This window comes from Podarcis pityusensis (assembly GCF_964106645.2).
Source record: "Podarcis pityusensis genome assembly, chromosome: 13".
Lineage (NCBI taxonomy): Eukaryota > Metazoa > Chordata > Lepidosauria > Squamata > Lacertidae > Podarcis > Podarcis pityusensis.
In genome coordinates, this window is record NC_138038.1 from 9,641,163 (window position 1) to 9,660,620 (window position 19,458).

Here is a 19,458-nt window from a genome sequence, read left to right on the forward strand (position 1 = left end):
AGCACAGCCCACGCACAGGGCTTTGCAAGCCCCTTTCATAGCGCTCTGCAAGTCCACCAGTCGGAGTCTTTTGGAGCAATGTGCCCAGGCCTCCAAAAGCCCCATAGGCCAGCTGATTGTCAGACTCCGTTAAGTCAGGTACACAGGGCTTTGCAGTTGCCACCAATCAGCTGAGTGGCAGTTGCCGAAAAACCAACTTTCAGCTTAGCCATGTCCCTACCTGCCCCACACCTGATATATCATCAACGCTTGAACTCTCTTCTCCAGGGAAGCATGTCTGCTTGATTAAATCTTTAAAAATCTTATTAAGCATGCTTGCCTGTTGTTGTTGTTGTTGTTGTTGTTGTTGTTGTTGTTGTTGAGCCTTCCTTTTATGTCCCATTAGAAGCTGTAGCCCCCAGCATTGTATTTTTTAAAGATTTTGTTAGTGGTGATCAGCTGTTCATTTCGTCTGATCGAATATGCAACTTTCCTCTAATCCGTTTACCGTATTTTTCGCTCTATAAGACGCACTTTTTCCCTTCTAAAAAGTAAGGGAAAATGTGTGTGCGTCTTATGGAGCGAATGCAGGCTGTGCAGCGCTCCGTCTCGCTGTTCTAGCTTGGGGATGGCTGCGCAAACCCTCCGCCTTCACCCCGCTGCTCTGCGGAGGCTTCAAAGGCTGTCCCCAAAGCCAGAACAGAAAGACGCTATCCCAGAAGCCAGATCCCTCTTGCTGTTCTGGCTTCTGGGGTTCAGAATTTTTTTCTTCTTGTTTCCTCCCCCCCCCCCAAACTAGGTGCGTCTTATCATCCGGTGTGTCCTATAGAGCGAAAAATATGGTAATTATACTTGGTTATTTGCCAATGCTTGTGAGAAGTGAGAGTTGGGATGGATCAATATAACCAAGTCCAATAGGGTCCTTACACAATGTAAAAAAAGCTCAAAGCTTCTACTGGCAGCTTACCAGATCAGCATCTGCTTGAAGCAACACATCTGCTACATCGGTATGGCCATTCTCACAGGCGTAGGTCAGCGCTGTGTCTCCTGTTGCTGTTGTTGCATGCACATTGGCTCCTGAAACAAGTACAACAAGCTTAGAAAATATGCAAGTGCCTCATCCTCCAGCAAGACATTTCATCACATTTCAAAATAGCCAAGTATTAGGATGCTTGGTTACTATGTTCCAAAGCAACCACTTTACATATATTTGCATGGACTACTAAAACACACGCAGCAGGGAAATACAGCCCCGTGACAGTACTGCTTTAAGAATGGGTTTTCAATTATAAACATGAAGAAATGTGTGCAAAGGGAACAATTCCATACCTGCAGCTAATAAGTATTTAACTAGCTCCAAATGACCCTCCTGAGCAGCTTCCATCAAAGGCGTTGAGCAGCCAAGCTCTATATCAGCTCCCGCTTTGATAAGAAAATCAGCCACTTCCAGAAAGCCTCCACAGCACGCTAAAGTTAAGGCAGTTTCTTGGGTCTCTTCTGTCTGGGCATTGATGTTGGCTCCTTCCAGAAAGAAACATACCAATGGAAATTAAGCTTAGAAAACAGCACAGAAAGAAAGACAATATTTGTACATGGATATCAAGTCTTTTTCAAGATGAATTACTAAATCAATTAAGATAAATCTTCCTCAGGTTATTGGCTGGTAGTTTTTCAAGATCTCATGATGGCCCCTTCTTTACAATTACAGTGGTACCTCTGGCTATGTACTTAATTCGTTCTGGAGGTAAGTTCTTAACCTGAAACCGTTCTTAACCTGAGGTACCGCTTTAGTTAATGGGGCCTCCCACTGCGCGATTTCTGTTCTCATTCTGAGGTAAAGTTCTTAACCTGAGGTACTACTTCCAGGTGAGCAGAGTCTGTAATCCGAAGTGTTTGTAACCTGAGGTGTTTGTAACCCAAGGTACCACTGTACTCCAGTATATGAGTGTGCCAAGTGCACCTATTAAGAGAATATGGACTTTCTAAGGTGACCTTCTAAGGAATGTATTTTCTGCTGTGATTGACGTGTAAGGTATTAACAGAACTCATAGGAAGGTTGGCATTCCCTGGAGTCAACATGTTACATTTTGAAAAGTGAGCTTTTATAATAATGTGCAGTACAAGTTAAATAGGAAAAATGGGCAAAACAATTCAGTCTTGAAAAGTCGCTTCCTAAAATATACAGTTCAGGATATTCAGAAGTTTTCAGTGCGGCTATTAGCGTACTTGTTACAGTCATACCTCATGTTACATTTGCTTCATGATACAGTGGTAAAGGTAAAGGTAAAGGTACCCCTGCCCGTACGGGCCAGTTGTGACCGACTCTGGGGTTGCGCGCCCATCTCGCTTAAGAGGCCGGGGGCCAGCGCTGTCCGAAGACACTTCCGGGTCACGTGGCCAGCGTGACGAAGCTGCTCTGGCAAGCCTGCACCAGCGCAGCGCACGGAAACGCCGTTTACCTTCCCGCTATAAAGCGGTACCTATTTATCTACTTGCACTTAAGGGTGCTTTAGAATTGCTAGGTGGGCAGGAGCTGGGACCGAACAACGGGAGCTCACCCCGCCGCGGGGATTCAAACCGCTGACCATACGATCGGCAAGTCCTAGGCGCTGAGGTTTTACCCACAGCGCTACCCGCGTCCCCATACAGTGGTCCCCATACAGTGGTACCTCAGGTTAAGTATTTAATTCATTCCGGAGGTCTGTTCTTAACCTGAAACTGTTCTTAACCTGAAGCACCACTTTAGCTAATGGGGCCTCCTGCTGCTGCCACGCCGCCGGAGCCCGATTTTTGTTCTTATCCCGAAGCAAAGTTCTTAACCTGAAACACTATTTCTGGGTTAGCAGAGTGTGTAACCTGAAACGTATGTAACCTGAAGCGTATGTAACCTGAGATACCACTGTACATTTTTTCAGGTTGCGTCCCGCGGCGACCCGGAAGTACCGGAAATGGTTACTTCCAGGTTTCACAGCTCGTGCATGTGCAGACGCACAAAATGATGTCACACGCATAAGCAGTGAATCGCAACCCGCGCATGCGCAGGTTGCGTTCTTTTCAGATTGCGAATGGGCCTCCGGAACGGATCCTGTTCGCAACCAGAGGTACCACTGTATATTGTTACAGTTACCTTGACCTAGGAGTAATGCCACCATCTCCTCGTGACCCTCTCGGGCTGCTTCCATCAATGGCGTGTAGCCTTCATCGTTCACCTCTTCCAGGTTAGCCCCTCGCTCTATTAATAAAGCAGCCAGCTCTACGTGTCCACCACAGGCTGCCAGAGTTAATGGAGACTCGAAGGAATCAGCAGGCATGTTCACTTGGGCACCACTATCAAGGAGCAGCCTTGCAACTTCCACATGCCCATCCTAGAAAGCAAAAACAGACAAATAAATAAAAGGTTAACTACGCGAGCTCTGGATGAAGAACTTCTTCACTCCCACTAACTTATTTCACACCACTAAGGGAGGCAGTTATACAAAGCTTTGCAAAGCACAGTTGGCAGACAGCAGCAGGTTCTAGATCAAGGGAAGTAATAGTGCCACTGTATTCTGCTCTGGTCAGACCTCACCTGGAGTACTGTGTCCAGTTCTGGGCACCACAGTTCAAGGAGGACACTGACAAACTGGAACGTGTCCAGAGGAGAGCAACCAAAATGGTCAAAGGCCTGGAAACGATGCCTTATGAGGAACGGCTAAGGGAGCTGGGCATGTTTAGCCTGGAGAAGAGGAGGTTAAGGGGTGATATGATAGCCATGTTCAAATATATAAAAGGATGTCACATAGAGGAGGGAGAAAGGTTGTTTTCTGCTGCTCCAGCGAAGCGGACACGGAGCAATGGATCCAAAGTACAAGAAAGAAGATTCCACCTAAACATTAGGAAGAACTTCCTGACAGTAAGAGCTGTTTGACAGTGGAATTTGCTGCCAAGGAGTGTGGTGGAGTCTCCTTCTTTGGAGGTCTTTAAGCAGAGGCTTGACAACCATATGTCAGGAGTGCTCTGATGGTGTTTCCTGCTTGGCAGGGGGTTGGACTCGATGGCCCTTGTGGTCTCCTCCAACTCTATGATTCTATGATTCTAGGTTCAGGTTTTCGAAAACTGTTGCTGGCATCCGTCTGTCTCAAGACACAAAAGAGTGCACCTCCAGGAGTGAAGTCAAATGGCCGTGTTAGCTGCAGGAAAGTGACCTCTCTGGGGTGCAAGCCTGGGCAGTAGAGCCCTCGAGACTGACCCAGAAACTCCAGCAGGTACAGAATACAGCGGCGAGATTCCTTACAGGGTCCTCACCGTGGGATCACATTCACCCGGTGCTATACCAGCTGCACTGGCTCCCAGTGGAGTACAGGATCAGATTTAAGGTGCTGGTTTTGACCTTTAAAGCCCTATGCGGCCTAAGACACTTGTACCTACGGGACCGCCTCTCCTTGTATGTCCCACGGAGGACCTTACGGTCTTCAAACAAAAACATCTTGGAGGTCCTGGGCCACAGGGAGGTTAGGCTGGCCTCAACCAGAGCCAGGGCCTTTTCGGCCGTGGCCCCGATCTGATGGAACACTGTCACAAGAGACTAGGGCCCTGCAGGACTTGACATCTTTCTGCAGGGCCCGGAAGACAGAGCTGTTCCACCAGGCCTTTGGCCAAGGCACAGTCTGACCCCCTCCTTTGGTAATCCTCACAGAACTCTAGCCCAATAGTTGCCATTAATTTGATTTGAACAGATTTTATAATGAATTGATTTTAGAATGCTGTATTATTTTACTGTTGTTAGCCGCTCTGAGCCCAGCTTTGGCTGGGGAGGGCGGGATATAAATAAATTATTATTATTATTATTATTATTATTATTATATTATTATTATTATTATTATTATTATTATTATTATTATCATCATCATCATCATCATCATTACCGTATTTTTTGCTCTATAAGACGCACCAGACCACAAGACGCACCTAGTTTTTGGAGGAGGAAAACAAGAAAAAAAATATTCTGAATCTCAGAAGCCAGAACAGCAAGAGGGATCGCTGCGCAGTGAAAGCAGAAATCCCTCTTGCTGTTCTGGCTTCTGGGATAGCTGCGCAGCCTGCATTCGCTCCATAAGACGCACACACATTTCCCCTTACTTTTTAGGAGGGAAAAAGTGAGTCTTATAGAGCAAAAAATACGGTATATAATTGAAAACCAGTTAGAAGCCCATATTGTGATATCGGTTTCATAATTTTTAACCTGGTAGTATATTGCGAATCATTGGGGGGGGGGGGTGTCTGCATGCACACTATGCAAAAATCACAATACTGGAAAAACTGTGAAGCCAGCCAATGCGTCTTTCAATTCCTGCAGCTCTTCTTAAAGGGGGAGGCGAATCACAAAAGCAGTTAAACAAAAAAGCAAGCAATTTTAAAAGCAGAAAGGAGGGGGGAGCTTCAGAGAGCAGTTTGCGTAATTGCTTTCTAAAATGACCCCCACCCCGTTAAACTTTGCTGGACCAGTGTTTCAGAGACTGTGGGAGGAGCTTCAGAGAGTGGTTTGCCAAACCGTTCTCTGAAACGCTTCCCACCCTCCTTTTAAAGGGGTTGGAGGTTTCTCTGAGCTGTGAAGGGATAGGGGAGATGGGGGGAAAGTATAAAGGGAAGGGAGTTGGTCAGGTTGAGGGGAAGGAAGTGGCAAAAGGGTGGAGGGTTTGGTGGGGCTGGTAAGTGGAATCAGCAGGGGTGGCAGCCCGTGGTATACATATCAACATTTATTTCTTATTACTTTAAAGCAAAACTGACTGGTCTCATGCTAAGTTTTGACTTTCATGCACAGTGAGAATTTAGCTCATGAATTTTAAGATTAGACCCCCCCACTGTGGTTGTAGTTATATTTCATATTCATAGTTCTTTCTGGGGATTGTTTTTTCACGTGTTATGTGTTACGCATCCCGAGTCATGATCAGATGTACACGTATTGTAATATTGCCTCGTCTAACAAGTGCAAAAATTACTTGGGAACAGAACCTAGGCAGCACATCTCTACCCAGCCAGTAAGAGTTTGAGTCCCACAAATGACTCGTGCTGTGGAAGAGGAATGCCTCACTAGCAAAATTTCTGCCTTCAGACAAGATCAACATAGGTTGTATGTCATCAGATAAAATACACGTTTGTCTGTCTGGTGAACAGCGTGAGGTCAAGTCTTCCCCTCCTATCAATTTCGGGAGAAGCAGCTTTATATCAAAAATCGAGGCACAAAAGCAGGCTGATTTCTACTGTACTTCTTACCATGCATGCCTCCATTAATGCAGTGTGCATTTCATCTGTTTTATGCTCCTGGTCTGCACCTGCTTCCAGCAGAAATCTCACCATTTCTAAATGACCTGAAACACAGACAAACACACATTTTAATAAAACAAAACACAGCAAAGATTTATTGGTATCCACTGATGATTTCAGAAAGATATTATTTTCTCTTTAACGGTGCAACACTTTTCTTTTTTCGTGGGGGCGGGGGAGAGAAAGTGTTCATATTGCTATAAGCCAGGGGTGTCCAACAGGTCGATCGCGATGTGTTAGTAGAACCCTGCGATGTTTTGGTAGATCACGGTCGATCTCTGGCTCCCTTTCCTCTGCACTGTTAAATCTGACTCTTGTCCTGCCCTCCATTGTTATTAGAACTCAGGAAGGGAAGACGGAGACCCCTCTGTGTGGCTGTTTTAATCCATAGTGATGTTTTTGTGAGTGACTTAACCCCAAACTCCATTGCCTTCCTCCCGCCCCCAAAACAGACCCCTAAAAAAACGGGGGCAGATAACTGCCAGATTTTAATTCTGAAAGTAGATCTCAAGTCTCTTGGGAGTTGGCCACCCCTGCTATAAACCGTGGAGAAACAGCAGAATACAAATCCAAATAAAATCTCTCTTTCTAAAATGTTAATTTCTATTTGCTCTTGAAACTACTAAAATCAAGGGAAAGTGGATGAACAATACCCAAAACAGTGGCTTTGTCCATATTGACACTCACTGAAATGCTGCAATAAAAATAGCTTTCAAATCTCAAAAGTGAAACCAGGAACAAAACCTGGAAAAGTGAAAAAGATTGTATCCAACAATGTCGTCCTATCAGTGCTAGGGCTTCTGCAACAGGACTTCTTCTTCCTCTCCTAAAGAAAATCTGCCCTGAAGGGTTGGGCGATCCACCAGAACAGATTAGGCCAGGCATAGGCAAACTCCGGCCCTCCAGATGTTTGGGACTACAATCCCCATCATCCCTAGCTAACAGGACCAGTGGTCAGGGATGATGGGAATTGTAGTCCCAAACATCTGGAGGGCCGGAGTTTGCCTATGCCTGGATTAGGCTGTGCGCAGGGAGATGAGAGGGCACTCCATTGCGCAGGTGTAAGTCCTTGCACTAACAGGATGACTTCATTGAAAAAAATTAAGAAAATGACAAAGGAACACAAAGCTTCAAAGTTTCTTCCTTTGTGAATCTTGCAGAAAATGGGGTTTTTTTATAGCCTCAAATCTTTAGCGGTTTTCTTTCCATGGGGCACTATATTTCACAGCTTAAAATTGAAATATTAATAATTTTAATGTTAATAATCTGATTTCGAAGTCCTCCACTGCTTCAACCTGTTTTCAGCTCTGGAAAGACCTGCACCTCTCTCCTTAGCAGAAAAGAACAAAAGTATAGCATGACTACTGAACACTACACAATGTTCAATACAACAGCCCCTGTTATTTTGCAGCATGTTCCGGTACTGAACATGTGTAATTTAAGTAGGTGTGGTTTTTTTGGAGGGGGGCTGGGGAGTAATGAAAACTGCTGAACATTGAACAAAGGTAGGGCTGGATTCCGATGGTTTAGGTCAGAAATTAAAACCATTTACATTCTCTCTCTCTTTATTAGTTTGAACCAAAAGTGCAGAAGCAAATGAGAATTAAGATCTCCAAATTCAATCCTAATAACGTAAGTTGACTGAGGGGCTTTGCAAGCCCCGCAGAAGAGTGATGTCAGTTTTTATCAATGAAAGGCTTTAGTTGAGATACTGTACCTTTATAGCAAGCCAGTGTTAGTGCACTTTCCTTAAATTCATTGGAATGCGTATTGATCCCAGCTCCGTTTTCCAGCAGAACTCTGGCAACTTCCACATGCCCAGCGCTCCCGGCTTCCATGAGAGGAGTATGGCCATTTTCGTTATGGTCCTCAATACTAGCACCCGACTCCAACAGGGCCTTGACCACATCTACATAGCCTCCAGCACAGGCATACGTGAGTGCTGTGTTCCCTAATTTCAGAAAACAAAATACACTGAAGTCAGTTTGGATAATCCTCTCTTATCCCCCAAATTCGTATTAGAGCTAGCCACCTGCACCTATACTCCATGGAGCTTTCGTGAGAAAACAGGTGGTCTTGCAGCCAAGAAGCTGAGCTATGAGATTGGAAATCCTAAATTCCAATCTTTCCGCTCATTAGCGGTCCAGAGAAAGTCCACTCTCCCTCAGACCTCATCTGAGATAAGGAAATAATAATTAGACTGCCGCCAAGAGAGGGGAGGTACGTGAAGCACTTTGAACCCTTTAAACTGCAATATAAAAGCTGAGTGTTTGATTGGCCTTTTTGCAAAAAACACCGCCATACAACAAGTGTGTTATCCGGAGGTAACTTTTACGTGACCCAAGAATTCCGGATTGAAAAAAGCAACAATAGATCACTAATTCATCGGTGGCAGCACTGGCTCTCCTGTAAGTTTCAGGGTACTAATTATAAGCAATGAAGCCCTTGCCACAGGGAAAATCCTGAATTTCTGTCATTCTCAACAGGTTCAGGTTCAGATTCCACGCTGGCAGCCCAAAATCTTCTTGATAGTGGCACAGCCTTTTGTAAGATACTGCAAAATTGTTGTTTTCAAGCAGGCGTTGGACACTGTATATTATTGTGAAGGTCTGACTGATGTATAAATGAGATGAAGTTTTATTGTTACTGTATTATAAGGATTTTATTATTGATAATTCTGTTTTAAGCCACCCTGAGCTCTCAGAGAAGTGAGCAGTAAATGTGTCCCAGTAATGATAATAAACCGACGCTTGTTTTCACGGTCATTTCTCTTAAGAGTAAAGTGGTAGCAGGCATCCCCAAACTCGGCCCTCCAGATGTTTTGGGACTACAGTTCCCATCATCCCTGACCACTGGGCCTGATAGCTATGGATGATGGGAGTTGTAGTCCCAAAACATCTGGAGGGCCGAGTTTGGGCGTGCCTGGTGGTAAAGTGTCCCAAATCTTGCCAAGCACATCTTGCCTCAGTCCCAGTTTTTTTATTCAACCCAAAATTTTCGGAAGTGTTTGCTGGAAAAAGAACTAGTTATCAGAAATGAAAACTCATAGAGGACTAAGAAGAATTAGAGAGTACCTTCCAGATAACTGGAGAAGGCTACACAGAAGGAAAATATGGCTTCTATCTTTGGGAAAATATGGAGTAAGTTGTACCAATGCAACCAAGTTTTCTTCTTTGAAAAAGAAAGCAAGAAAGCAAGTTGAAGGCCTTTAACCTAGTCCCACAAGACACCCTCTCAAGAAAGCTTGAGAAAAACAGACTAAAGGGAACCGTAACATGAAACGCAACTGGTTGAAACAAAGGGTAACAACAAATAGTCCAATAAGTGGTTTCAATTGTAAGTTAAGCTAGAAAAAAAAGATAACTAGAGACATTTCACTATTTCTCATATGACAGAAAGACAGCAGGAAGGAAACTAATTGGTGTGAAATGAAGTGAATGCACACATCACTTATTAAGAAAAATAATGTGAAGCACTGTAAATTTTCAGATAAAGAATGTGAATCTGGAGGTCACTGTTAACTCACTGTATGTAAACTATATGAAGCCGTTTGAGCTGGTTTGCTCAAAGTTTGGTTTTGGCTTCTTTTCAAGGTTAGTCTGCAAATGACGTAAAGCCATGACTGTGTGGGATGAGTTTTAATGGGTAGGAGAGGAAATTCATTGCAATTTATTCCTCCATGCCCCCACATGTGTGGGTTAAACAGCGTTTCGAAATCCCATCCTTGGCAGAAAAATTAGAAGCACAGGAATTGGGCTGCAAAGCCTCCTTTCCAGCAAGTTCACCTAACGAAGAAAGCTGGCTTCCCCCTTCTTCCCCGCTTAACAAAGAATCAGACTACGACAGGTAAAGTAAATTTTAAAATAAGATTTACTTACTTTGTATTCATGCAGCGGTTCACAGCAGCAGTAGCAGTGAAAGCTATGCAGGCAACATATTTATGTCTACAGTATAATCAGCTTCAGGCATGTGCCTGGAGCTGGAGCAAGCAGAGGCATGTCTGCATCCATCACTGGTCAGATGAAGAAAGAAGAACAGAAAGTACTCTCTGCTCCTCCTTCTCCAGGAGAGGAGGGGAAATGACACGACACCGAGCCCTCCCTAACAATTGTGTTTCCGTGGCCTGAGTATCTGCCTATCAGAAATACAGCCCCTCCTCATGCTAACTAGCAAGAATATGCATCTGAAAGGCTTGGCTGCTCATTTCCCACAGATTGGTTTGTTTCCTCCCTGGCATGGCAGCAGGAATGGGCAATGAGCAACTCAGGAACTTTTGAGCAGTAGCCCCTAGCTTATGGTTACCAGACGTCCCCGTTTCCTTTTTTAAAAAAATATTTTTTTATCAAACAATTTCAACAGAACAAATTATCAATCCAAATACCGTATGTTTTGCTCTATAAGACTCACTTTTTCCCTCCTAAAAAGTAAGGGGAAATGTGTGTGCGTCTTATGGAGCGAATGCAGGCTGCGCAGCTATTCCAGAAGCCAGAACAGCAAGCGGGATCGCTGCTTTCGCTGCGCAGCGATCCCTCTTGTTGTTCTGGCTTCTGAGAGTCAGAATATTTTTTCCCCTGTTTTCCTCCTCCAAAAACTAGGTGCATCTTATGGTCTGGTGCGTCTTATAGAGCGAAAAATACGGTAATCAATTACACTATTTCCCCCCTTTTTCCTCCCTCCCTCTCCCCCCACAAGGACTTCCCTCAGCTCCGCTCCCTGATTTCTTTGCACAGATTATCCTCTGCATATTATAAAATTGTACATATTGTTGCCTTATCTATCATATATTCAACTATTAACTTTGTGGATGTTTATTCAAAACAGACATCCCCGTTTCCTGGGGACAGTCCCCAGATTTACAAATCTGTCCCCAGACAAAAACCATCCCTGGAATGTCCCCGGATTTCATTTAATGTCCCCAGATTTATATTTTACGTGTTGTAGATTTATTAGAAGGGAATGAATGTTGCGTGATTACTTCAATGGCACAAGACACATCATATGGGGACTTCTGGAGAGGCAAAATGGTGGGCGCCACGGCAGCGAGCAGCTCCTGAAGCCAGCCAGAGCCAGCCAGAGCTTCCGCTGCCACTGCCAAGGGGGAACCGGGGACATCTAGCGCATCAACTAGGGGAACCACTGACACACACACACACACACACACACACACACACACCCCGCGACCCAAATTGAGCCAGGAGCAAGAGCACCCAGCCACCCGGCTGACTGCCCAGCAGCGCTCCCAGGCCAGGAAAACCCCAGAGCCAAGGCATAGAGGAAGAGGCGAGGAGGAGGAGAAGGGAGAGAGAGAAAGAGGAAGGAGGAAAAAAGAGGGAGCCCCGACCTTGCTGTGCAGCTGAGGAGGAAGGTTAGGAGAGCACCGGGAAGGCAAGGACACATGGCCGAGCCCAGGCCTGACCTGAGACTACTCCATGGCAGCTAGTGCTCCAAGAGAGGAAGGCCGCGTGACAGGGAAGACCACAGAAGAGAAGATATTACTTCTTAATTTATTTATTTTTTAAAACCCCTTTTTAAAAATACAATTTTTTTCCTCTTTTCCAAAAAAAAAAAAGTGTCCCCGGATTCTTTGAAAAAAATCTGGTAACCTTACCGTAGCTTGTTGCTCATTCACATTGAGCCACAGATTAAGCTAGTGCAAACGGGGCCAGTGTGTACCCTGATGTGATCATACAATGTCTGTTTTGTGTGTGTGCAGTTTTTGCAACAACAAAAAAGGGGAGGGCAATGTATTGAAATTGAAAAGTTGCCAGCATTGGAACCAAAGTTGCCAGCTCTCCAGAGAAACTGCTAGCATAGCATCCCTGTACATTCTTTACATCCCAACTTCACCTAGTTGTTTTGCATTGTTTTCTGCCAAACTTAAAAATAATGTCTTCTTGACCCAGATGAGGGAGAACAGTGCATTAAATTCCCTTCCCCTTTCTCTGCACTCACTTCTTTTTGAAACACCTCCTTGCTCCAGTGTGGCAACGTCTCTGTTGCCTGCACTCTAGTGCCAACCAATCGCTGCCAAAATTCTTCAGATTGGAGATAACTTAGCACTGAGGAAATTCCCCCAACTGGTATAATATTGAACAGCCAGCAAAATACTGCACTCCTTCATTTAAGAAATGCAGTACAGCTTCCAGGTTGCGACACGTTCCGTTTACATTTAATTGTAACACGTTCATTACCTGTTGAAGACTGTGCATTCACGTCAGCGCCATGAGCTAGCAGCAATTTGACCATTTTGACATGTCCTCCATTAGCAGCAGCCATTAAAGGTGTTACATCTCCTTTGATGCCTCTGTCTTCAACATTTGCATGCATTGCCAGGAGAACCTGTTGACGGAGAGAACAAAAAACTGGTGAGGTAGAAGGGACTGGTTCAGTTAGGTGCCATTCTTGGGTGCTTACTGTGTCTTGTAAAATAATCTGTGCAGGAACCTTCAAACATAAAATGTACAGTAGGTAGATATGGGTTCCATGATGACTACAGATGGTGATAGCAGTCATGAAATTAAAAGACTCCTGCTTCTTGGGAGAAAAGCGATGACAAACCTAGACAGCATCTTAAAAAGCAGAGACCTTGCTGACAAAGGTCCGTATAGTAAAAGCTATGGTTTTCCCAGTAGTGATGTATGGAAGTGAGAGCTGGACCATAAAGATGGCTGATCGCTGAAGAATTGCTGCTTTTGAATTATGGTGCTGGAGGAGACTCTTGAGAGTCCCATGGACTGCAAGAAGATCAAACCTCTCCATTCTGAAGGAAATCAGCCCTGAGTGCTCACTGGAAGGACAGATCGTGAAGCTGAGGCTCCAATACTTTGGCCACTTCATGAGAAGAGAAGACTCCCTGGAAAAGACCCTGATGTTGGGAAAGATGGCGGGCACAAGGAGAAGGGGACGACAGAGGACGAGATGGTTGGACAGTGTTCTCGAAGCTACCAGCATGAGTTTGACCAAACTGCGGGAGGCAGTGGAAGACAGGAGTGCCTGGAGTGCTCTGGTCCATGGGGTCACAAAGAGTCGGACACGACTAAACGACTAAACAAGAAGGTATATCAGCATGTTTGTGCTTCAATTATGCAGTGTTTTGGCTACATTACGTTACACAAACTGTTTCCCAGGGCAGAAGGAGCAGCTGCTGCAGTGTTTGCATCGCAGGAATGACAACATTATTAAAGTACAGTGGTGGTTGCCCCTACCCCCAGGAAGATCTAGACAAGCAATCCATGGTTTCCTCTCCAATTTCCAACTTCTTTCCCATCCCATTCTATGGCTAATTCAGCGATGACTGAATTTGTTCCTTTTTTATTTTTGCCACACAAAAATTCAAATTTGATCCCCTATAAGCTTTGCAAACCTTGCCCTTATATGCATACATATGACTGGGCGTTGCAAGGGCAAAGAAGCAGCGACTATACCTATATTCTGTGCTATATATCTAATATGAAAACTAATCCTATTCAGGATAATGCTTTCTGACAAGGCAAAATACTTCTATTGCGTTTTGCAGCTATGACCCCAACACTGAAGTGGATTTTTCAACTGCAAAAAAGGCTCACAAAACCCAGAAATTATTGGGACTTTTCTGTGAAATTCTGTTCTTATCAAGGCAAATGGCACCAAGTCCTCGGATAAGCTTGTCGATCAGGGCAATAAAAACAGCCCCCCATTTTCTGTATCCAGAGGAAATGGGGCCTCTCACCTCAAACCCCAGTCATAGTTGGCAAAGCACCCCACTGTTTCAAAGAAAGAAAAAAAAGGTTAAGGAGCAGACCAAATTAGTGAAAAACGTAGGAAAGACTGAAGCAACCTTGGACAGTATCAGCAAAAACTAATGAACTTCCCTTGGGTTACAGAAGATGAACTGGCTAAAGGGAAAGGTAACATTATGAACGCTCCAGAATGTTAATATTCTTCTCTTTTATGGGGCGGGGGGGAATCTAACAGCCCAAATGCTTTTGCAGTGAGCACTCCATTCACTTGGTTGACATCTGTTGTGATCACCTCATTTGAGGGTTTCTCTACTGGAATTCCTGGGTTCAAGTGTCATATTGATCCTTCAAGTGATTGAGTTCAATGGACTGTGACTGAACCTGGAATCCTAGGAGTCGTAGGGGTAATGTTTGCCTGTGTGTGCAAAACTCCATTTCACGTGAAATGGAAAGTCTTGACACAAGATCATCGTTCTGGTAGAGGTGAAGAAGAGACAGAGATAGGAAACAGTGACTCTACTCAAGCAAAGATGGTCAAAGCAATGTCCTTTAGAAGTTTCTTCACAGAAAAAGAGTAGATTAGGAACCAACCTACAGCAATTGGAGCCATCAGAATCTTAGAGAAGACTCTAGGATGAAGAGACTGCAGTTGTTAAACCAAAGGAATCTGCAGTCTACTCTGCAAACTGGGGATGTGAAGGTAGGCCTCTGAAGTTGATCAAGGTTGATCAAGGTCATGAAATCTCCATTTCTGATACAGGTCATCATCAAAACAAAGCATTTTCATACAGACTTTGCATTTGACTAGGAAGCAGATACGTATTTAAGGACAATATACAGTGGTACCTTGGTTTGCAACTGTTTTGGATTACAGCCGTTTTGGATTACAACCATGTCAAACCCAGAAGTGCATGTCCCTTTTTTTGGATTATAACCAATTTTCTTTTGGAGGCCCCATTGGCAAAAGCACACCTTGGGTTACAACCTGTTTTGGTTTACAACTGGACCTCCAGAACGGATTACGGTTGTAAACCAAGGTACCACTGTAGGTCTCTTCAGCACTGTGCACACTGTAAAATACTTTCCACATGCCTTGCTGCAGCGATGGCAAGCCCAGAGTTCACATATATTTTGTAGCAGCCTTGACAATTTGGTGGCAAAATTCCGCACACATACAATTACACGCACCCTTAAAACATTTCACTGTCTACCAACCGTCATTGGGCTCCCTCAATTTTTATTTTCCCGAACCACAGTTTCAAAAAAACCTCCAAAACGTGTCCTTTGTAAGTGTGTTTTGCCGCTATTAATAGTGCTAAACAGGAAGCTGCCCATAATGCCACCGGCAGCCGAAGATCAACTAGGATTGCCAATTCCTGCCAAAGGCATCAAAGTGGCAGATAGAGCTGCAATCAGTATAAATAGGTCAGCGTTCACCTGAAGATTAACCATCACTGTTGAGTCCTTATGAAGGCATCCGGTGCCAGACAGCTCACAGCAGACAGCATGAAGTAGTGAAGAGTGTGGGCTATAACTGCTAAGCAACAAAACTTTTCTTTGGAGAATTTTTGGGGCAGGGGGAGGAAACTTAACTGGAAACTGGCAGAACTAATCAGAAGAAGAATAATTTTACAAAAAGGACTGAAAAAGGAATGACAACCATTTGAAAATGTAACTGTAAAGAAAATAGAAAACAACATTAAAATGAAATGATAATGTTAAAAATGAAGTCTACCTCCTTAGGATGGAAGAAGGAACTAAATGGAGGCAGAGGGTAATTTTTTTTTAAATAGGACTTTAAATAAATACAGGAAAGAATTTTGAAAAATACAGATAATTGTGAGAAAATGATTCCTTCAATCTGCCACGTAGTGTGCTATCACACAAGTAACCTTGAGCACGTTGTTATGTCTTTGCCAATACCGGCACTAAGCATCCCTAGGATACAAACAAGGTCTCTTCCCTCCCACGCTGCAGATTCGTGGTAAGCAATCGCAGTGGCCTCCAGTTTGTCCCTGGAGCTCAAGGACCGATTGCAAGGTTGCAGGGCAGGTGGGTGAAATGTTATTGAAGTCTGAAACATCTAGCAAAGACTAATTATTAAGGTGGAAGAGTTTGAATTCTGGGGTGCAGGGAAATCTACACTTTCCTCATGTTCAAATTAACTGAGGGCATCTCACTTAATTCTCATCTCACTTAAATTTTAGCCCCCTTTAATCTTAAAATCAGCTCAAATCAGTTAACAAAATGAAAGCAAAACGAACACAGTTAATCAAAAAAAGCCAGAAATCGTAATATAACAAACATCCAGCCCACAAATCCAATATAATTCCAGGTCTAACCTATTCTAAATGTAGGTGACCCTTTTGGATTATGTATTCTGTAACAGGCAGCTGAAGAACACAGGGTGGTCAACTGGTAAACTGTAGACTGGATTTGGTGCTCAAAGCAACTTTTATTATTTTATGGAGGCTCTCCGACATCTAATTTAGGGTGTGAGGAAAGAGTTTTGCTGTTTGATTTGAAAGGAAAATCAGAAATGAAATTCTGCATGTATTTGCCAGAAGTTATTTTATTGCCATCTTGTACGCATTTGGGAACAGCAAAGAATCGCTGCCAATATAAAGATTCCACAATGCACACGAGTTTTCCTGTCCTGTCCCCCAATCGATGACATCCCAGCATCTGAGTGCACAAAATCTATACCCACGAAGTCCAGATGACCTGTTAGCAGATCCCTATTCATAAGTATATGCAGAGAAATTGGAATGCTCCAGCCTTCAAAACAATAATTGGAGGGGGGTATATAGCAACAAGAGACATCACCTTGCCAACAAAGGTCCGTATAGTTAAAGCTATGGTTTTCTCAGTAGTGATGTATGGAAGTGAGAGCTGGACCATAAAGAAGGCTGATCGCCAAAGAATTGATGCTTTTGAATTATGGTGCTGCAGGAGACTCTGGAGAGTCCCATGGACTGCAAGAAGATCAAACCTCTCCATTCTGAAGGAAATCAGCTCTGAGTGCTCACTGGAAGGACAGATCCTGAAGCTGAGGCTCCAGTACCTTGGCCACCTCATGAGAAGAGAAGACTCCCTGGAAAAGACCCTGATGTTGGGAAAGATTGAGGGCACAAGGAGAAGGGAATGACAGAAGGTGAGATGGTTGGACAGTGTTCTCGAAGCTACCGGCATGAGTTTGACCAAACTGCGGGAGGCAGTGGAAGACAGAAGTGCCTGGTGTGCTCTGGTCCATGGGGTCATGAAGAGTCGGACACGACTAAACGACTAAACAACAACAAATATAGCAACAAATAGAACAATTCAGAAGTTGGCTATCCCTGCTCTAAACACCAGTGAGCTTAAGCATCTTAAGTGTAAAAACTAAAAATGCCCCCCTCCCCATTCAAGATGGGTTATGAATCCAGAAAAGTCAAATGCCAGTGCTCTGTATTTTCTGCCAAAATACAGCATAAGGTACAAACCTGAGCAAGTTCATAATATCCAGCTGAGCAAGCCAAACAAAGAAGACTTTCCCCTTCTTCAGTGTGCTCATTCACACTTCGCCCTTCAATTAGCAATTTTCGCACAGCATTTACATCACCTTCTGAACAAGCTTCTGCCAAGCTGCGGCTATAAAGAGAAAGAGGAAATTATGGTTATACACCAGTGCTTTGAAGTGGCAGCACTGGGTCCCCATCAAATACAGACCTGGCAAGCCGCCTGGATACACTGAAATACAACAGGCAAGCCTTAAAAAGCGAAGGTGAGGATTACTATGGGATGTATAGTAGTCATCACAATACTTGCCCCTGGTTCCTCCAAAATTAGCAATATAACTAGAGTGCTAGGAACTGTCCTTGGGCTCAAGGAACTGGACATCAGGAATGGCTGCATGTCATGAATTAGGCCTCGTGGGGAAAAATATGGAGCTAAAAAAATACACTGTCTGGCTATTGTCGTAGGTCAACTTTACTCAATCTGCTGCCCTCCAGTAGCTTACAGTTAGAACTCCAATCATCTCTTACTGCCTCTCATAATCCAACATAGTCATTTACACCAAGGTAAATCTGATGAGGGACGCGGGTGGCGCTGTGGGTTAAACCACAGAGCCTAGGACTTGCCGATCAGAAGGTCGGCGGTTCGAATTCCTGTGACGGGGTGAGCTCCTGTTGCTCGGTCCCTGCTGCTGCCAACCTAGCAGTTCAAAAGCACGTCAAAGTGCAAGTAGTTAAATAGGTACCGCTCCGGCGGGAAGGTAAACGGCGTTTCCGTGCGCTGCTCTGGTTCGCCAGAAGTGGCTTTGTCATGCTGGTCACATGACCTGGAAGCTGTACGCCGGCTCCCTCAGCCAGTAAAGCGAGATGAGCGCCGCAACCCCAATTGGACCTAAAGGTCAGGGGTCCCTTTACCTTTACTTAAATCTGATGAACTAAGCAATCCACACAAACTTATTAATGGTGAAGGGGGGGGTGGATACATGAGGCTTAGAATATAAAAGCTACTTACTAAAAACACTATTATGCAAGTATGTTGGCCTACCTCTTCTAATTTAGGTAATACGTATTCAAATATATGCCACATTAGGAAGGAACACAGGAAGCTCTCTTACACTGAGACAGACCCTTGCTCCATCTAGCTCAGTATTGTCTCCAAGGCTTCAGGCAGAGGACATTCCAGGTTCTACCTGAAGATGCCTGAGATTGAACCAAACCTGGTACCTTGCTCCACCATGGAGCTAGGGCCCTTCCAACTGTTAACTGTTTAAACCTAGCTTAGCTCAGACCCTTTCCTTAAAGGCTTCCTGCAGGAATTGTTTCAAAACACAATCTGAACTTTAAATATTTTTGTCCAAAGCAGATTTTGCAGGCACTGAAGAGGCAAATCATAAACTGTACACAAGACAGGAAAATGAAGTCCAAGTCGGGTTTTTTATGCAGCACTCATCCACTGGATCTTTCAAGACAAGACAACACACTTTAGCAAAACAAAGTCTTACATTATCTTTTCGGAGAAAAAGGTCTAGTACACAGGAAGACAAAGGAAAAGCTTGAATGAACGTCTTGAAAAATATTCACAATAACTAGACCAATACTATTGGCTACAGTCTTGGAATCGTCAACAAAAGAAATTTTTAAATAGCAAAAATAGATCCTGCATGTGCAGTGATATATATGTATATACACGTACACACACACACAGAGAGAGAGAGCAATACTATCATGTTAACAGTTTTAGGCATGTGGATAGGGCTGGCAGTAGCAATCTTCACATACCGTATATACTCGAGTATAAGCCGACTTTTTCAGCACATTTTTTATGCTGAAAAAGCCCCCCTCGTCTTATACTTGAGTGAGGCGGGCGTCGGCGGCGGTGGAGGTATGAGCGGCCCGAAAGGAGCCCTTTCTCACCACTGGTCCTGCCACCGCCGCCCGCCTCTCGCAAGGGCAGGCACAGGAGC

The 19,458-nt window shown here is 44.2% G+C and overlaps 1 protein-coding gene across 5 annotated transcripts in view; it reads right to left on the reverse strand.

The window, feature by feature from the left end:
* The window catches only part of ANKRD17 (ankyrin repeat domain 17), a 109,900-nt gene that overhangs the window by 48,351 nt on the left and 42,091 nt on the right, over window positions 1-19,458 (reverse strand). For all 5 annotated transcript variants that reach the window (XM_080976433.1, XM_080976432.1, XM_080976431.1 and 2 more), the window contains exons 4-10: window positions 17,483-17,630; window positions 12,474-12,621; window positions 8,000-8,233; window positions 6,232-6,326; window positions 3,107-3,344; window positions 1,309-1,500; window positions 947-1,056 (exon numbers count right to left, since the gene is read on the reverse strand). In XM_080976433.1, coding sequence (XP_080832559.1) covers window positions 947-1,056; window positions 1,309-1,500; window positions 3,107-3,344; window positions 6,232-6,326; window positions 8,000-8,233; window positions 12,474-12,621; window positions 17,483-17,630 — 1,165 coding nt within the window. The remainder of the gene's footprint in view (window positions 1-946; window positions 1,057-1,308; window positions 1,501-3,106; window positions 3,345-6,231; window positions 6,327-7,999; window positions 8,234-12,473; window positions 12,622-17,482; window positions 17,631-19,458) is intronic.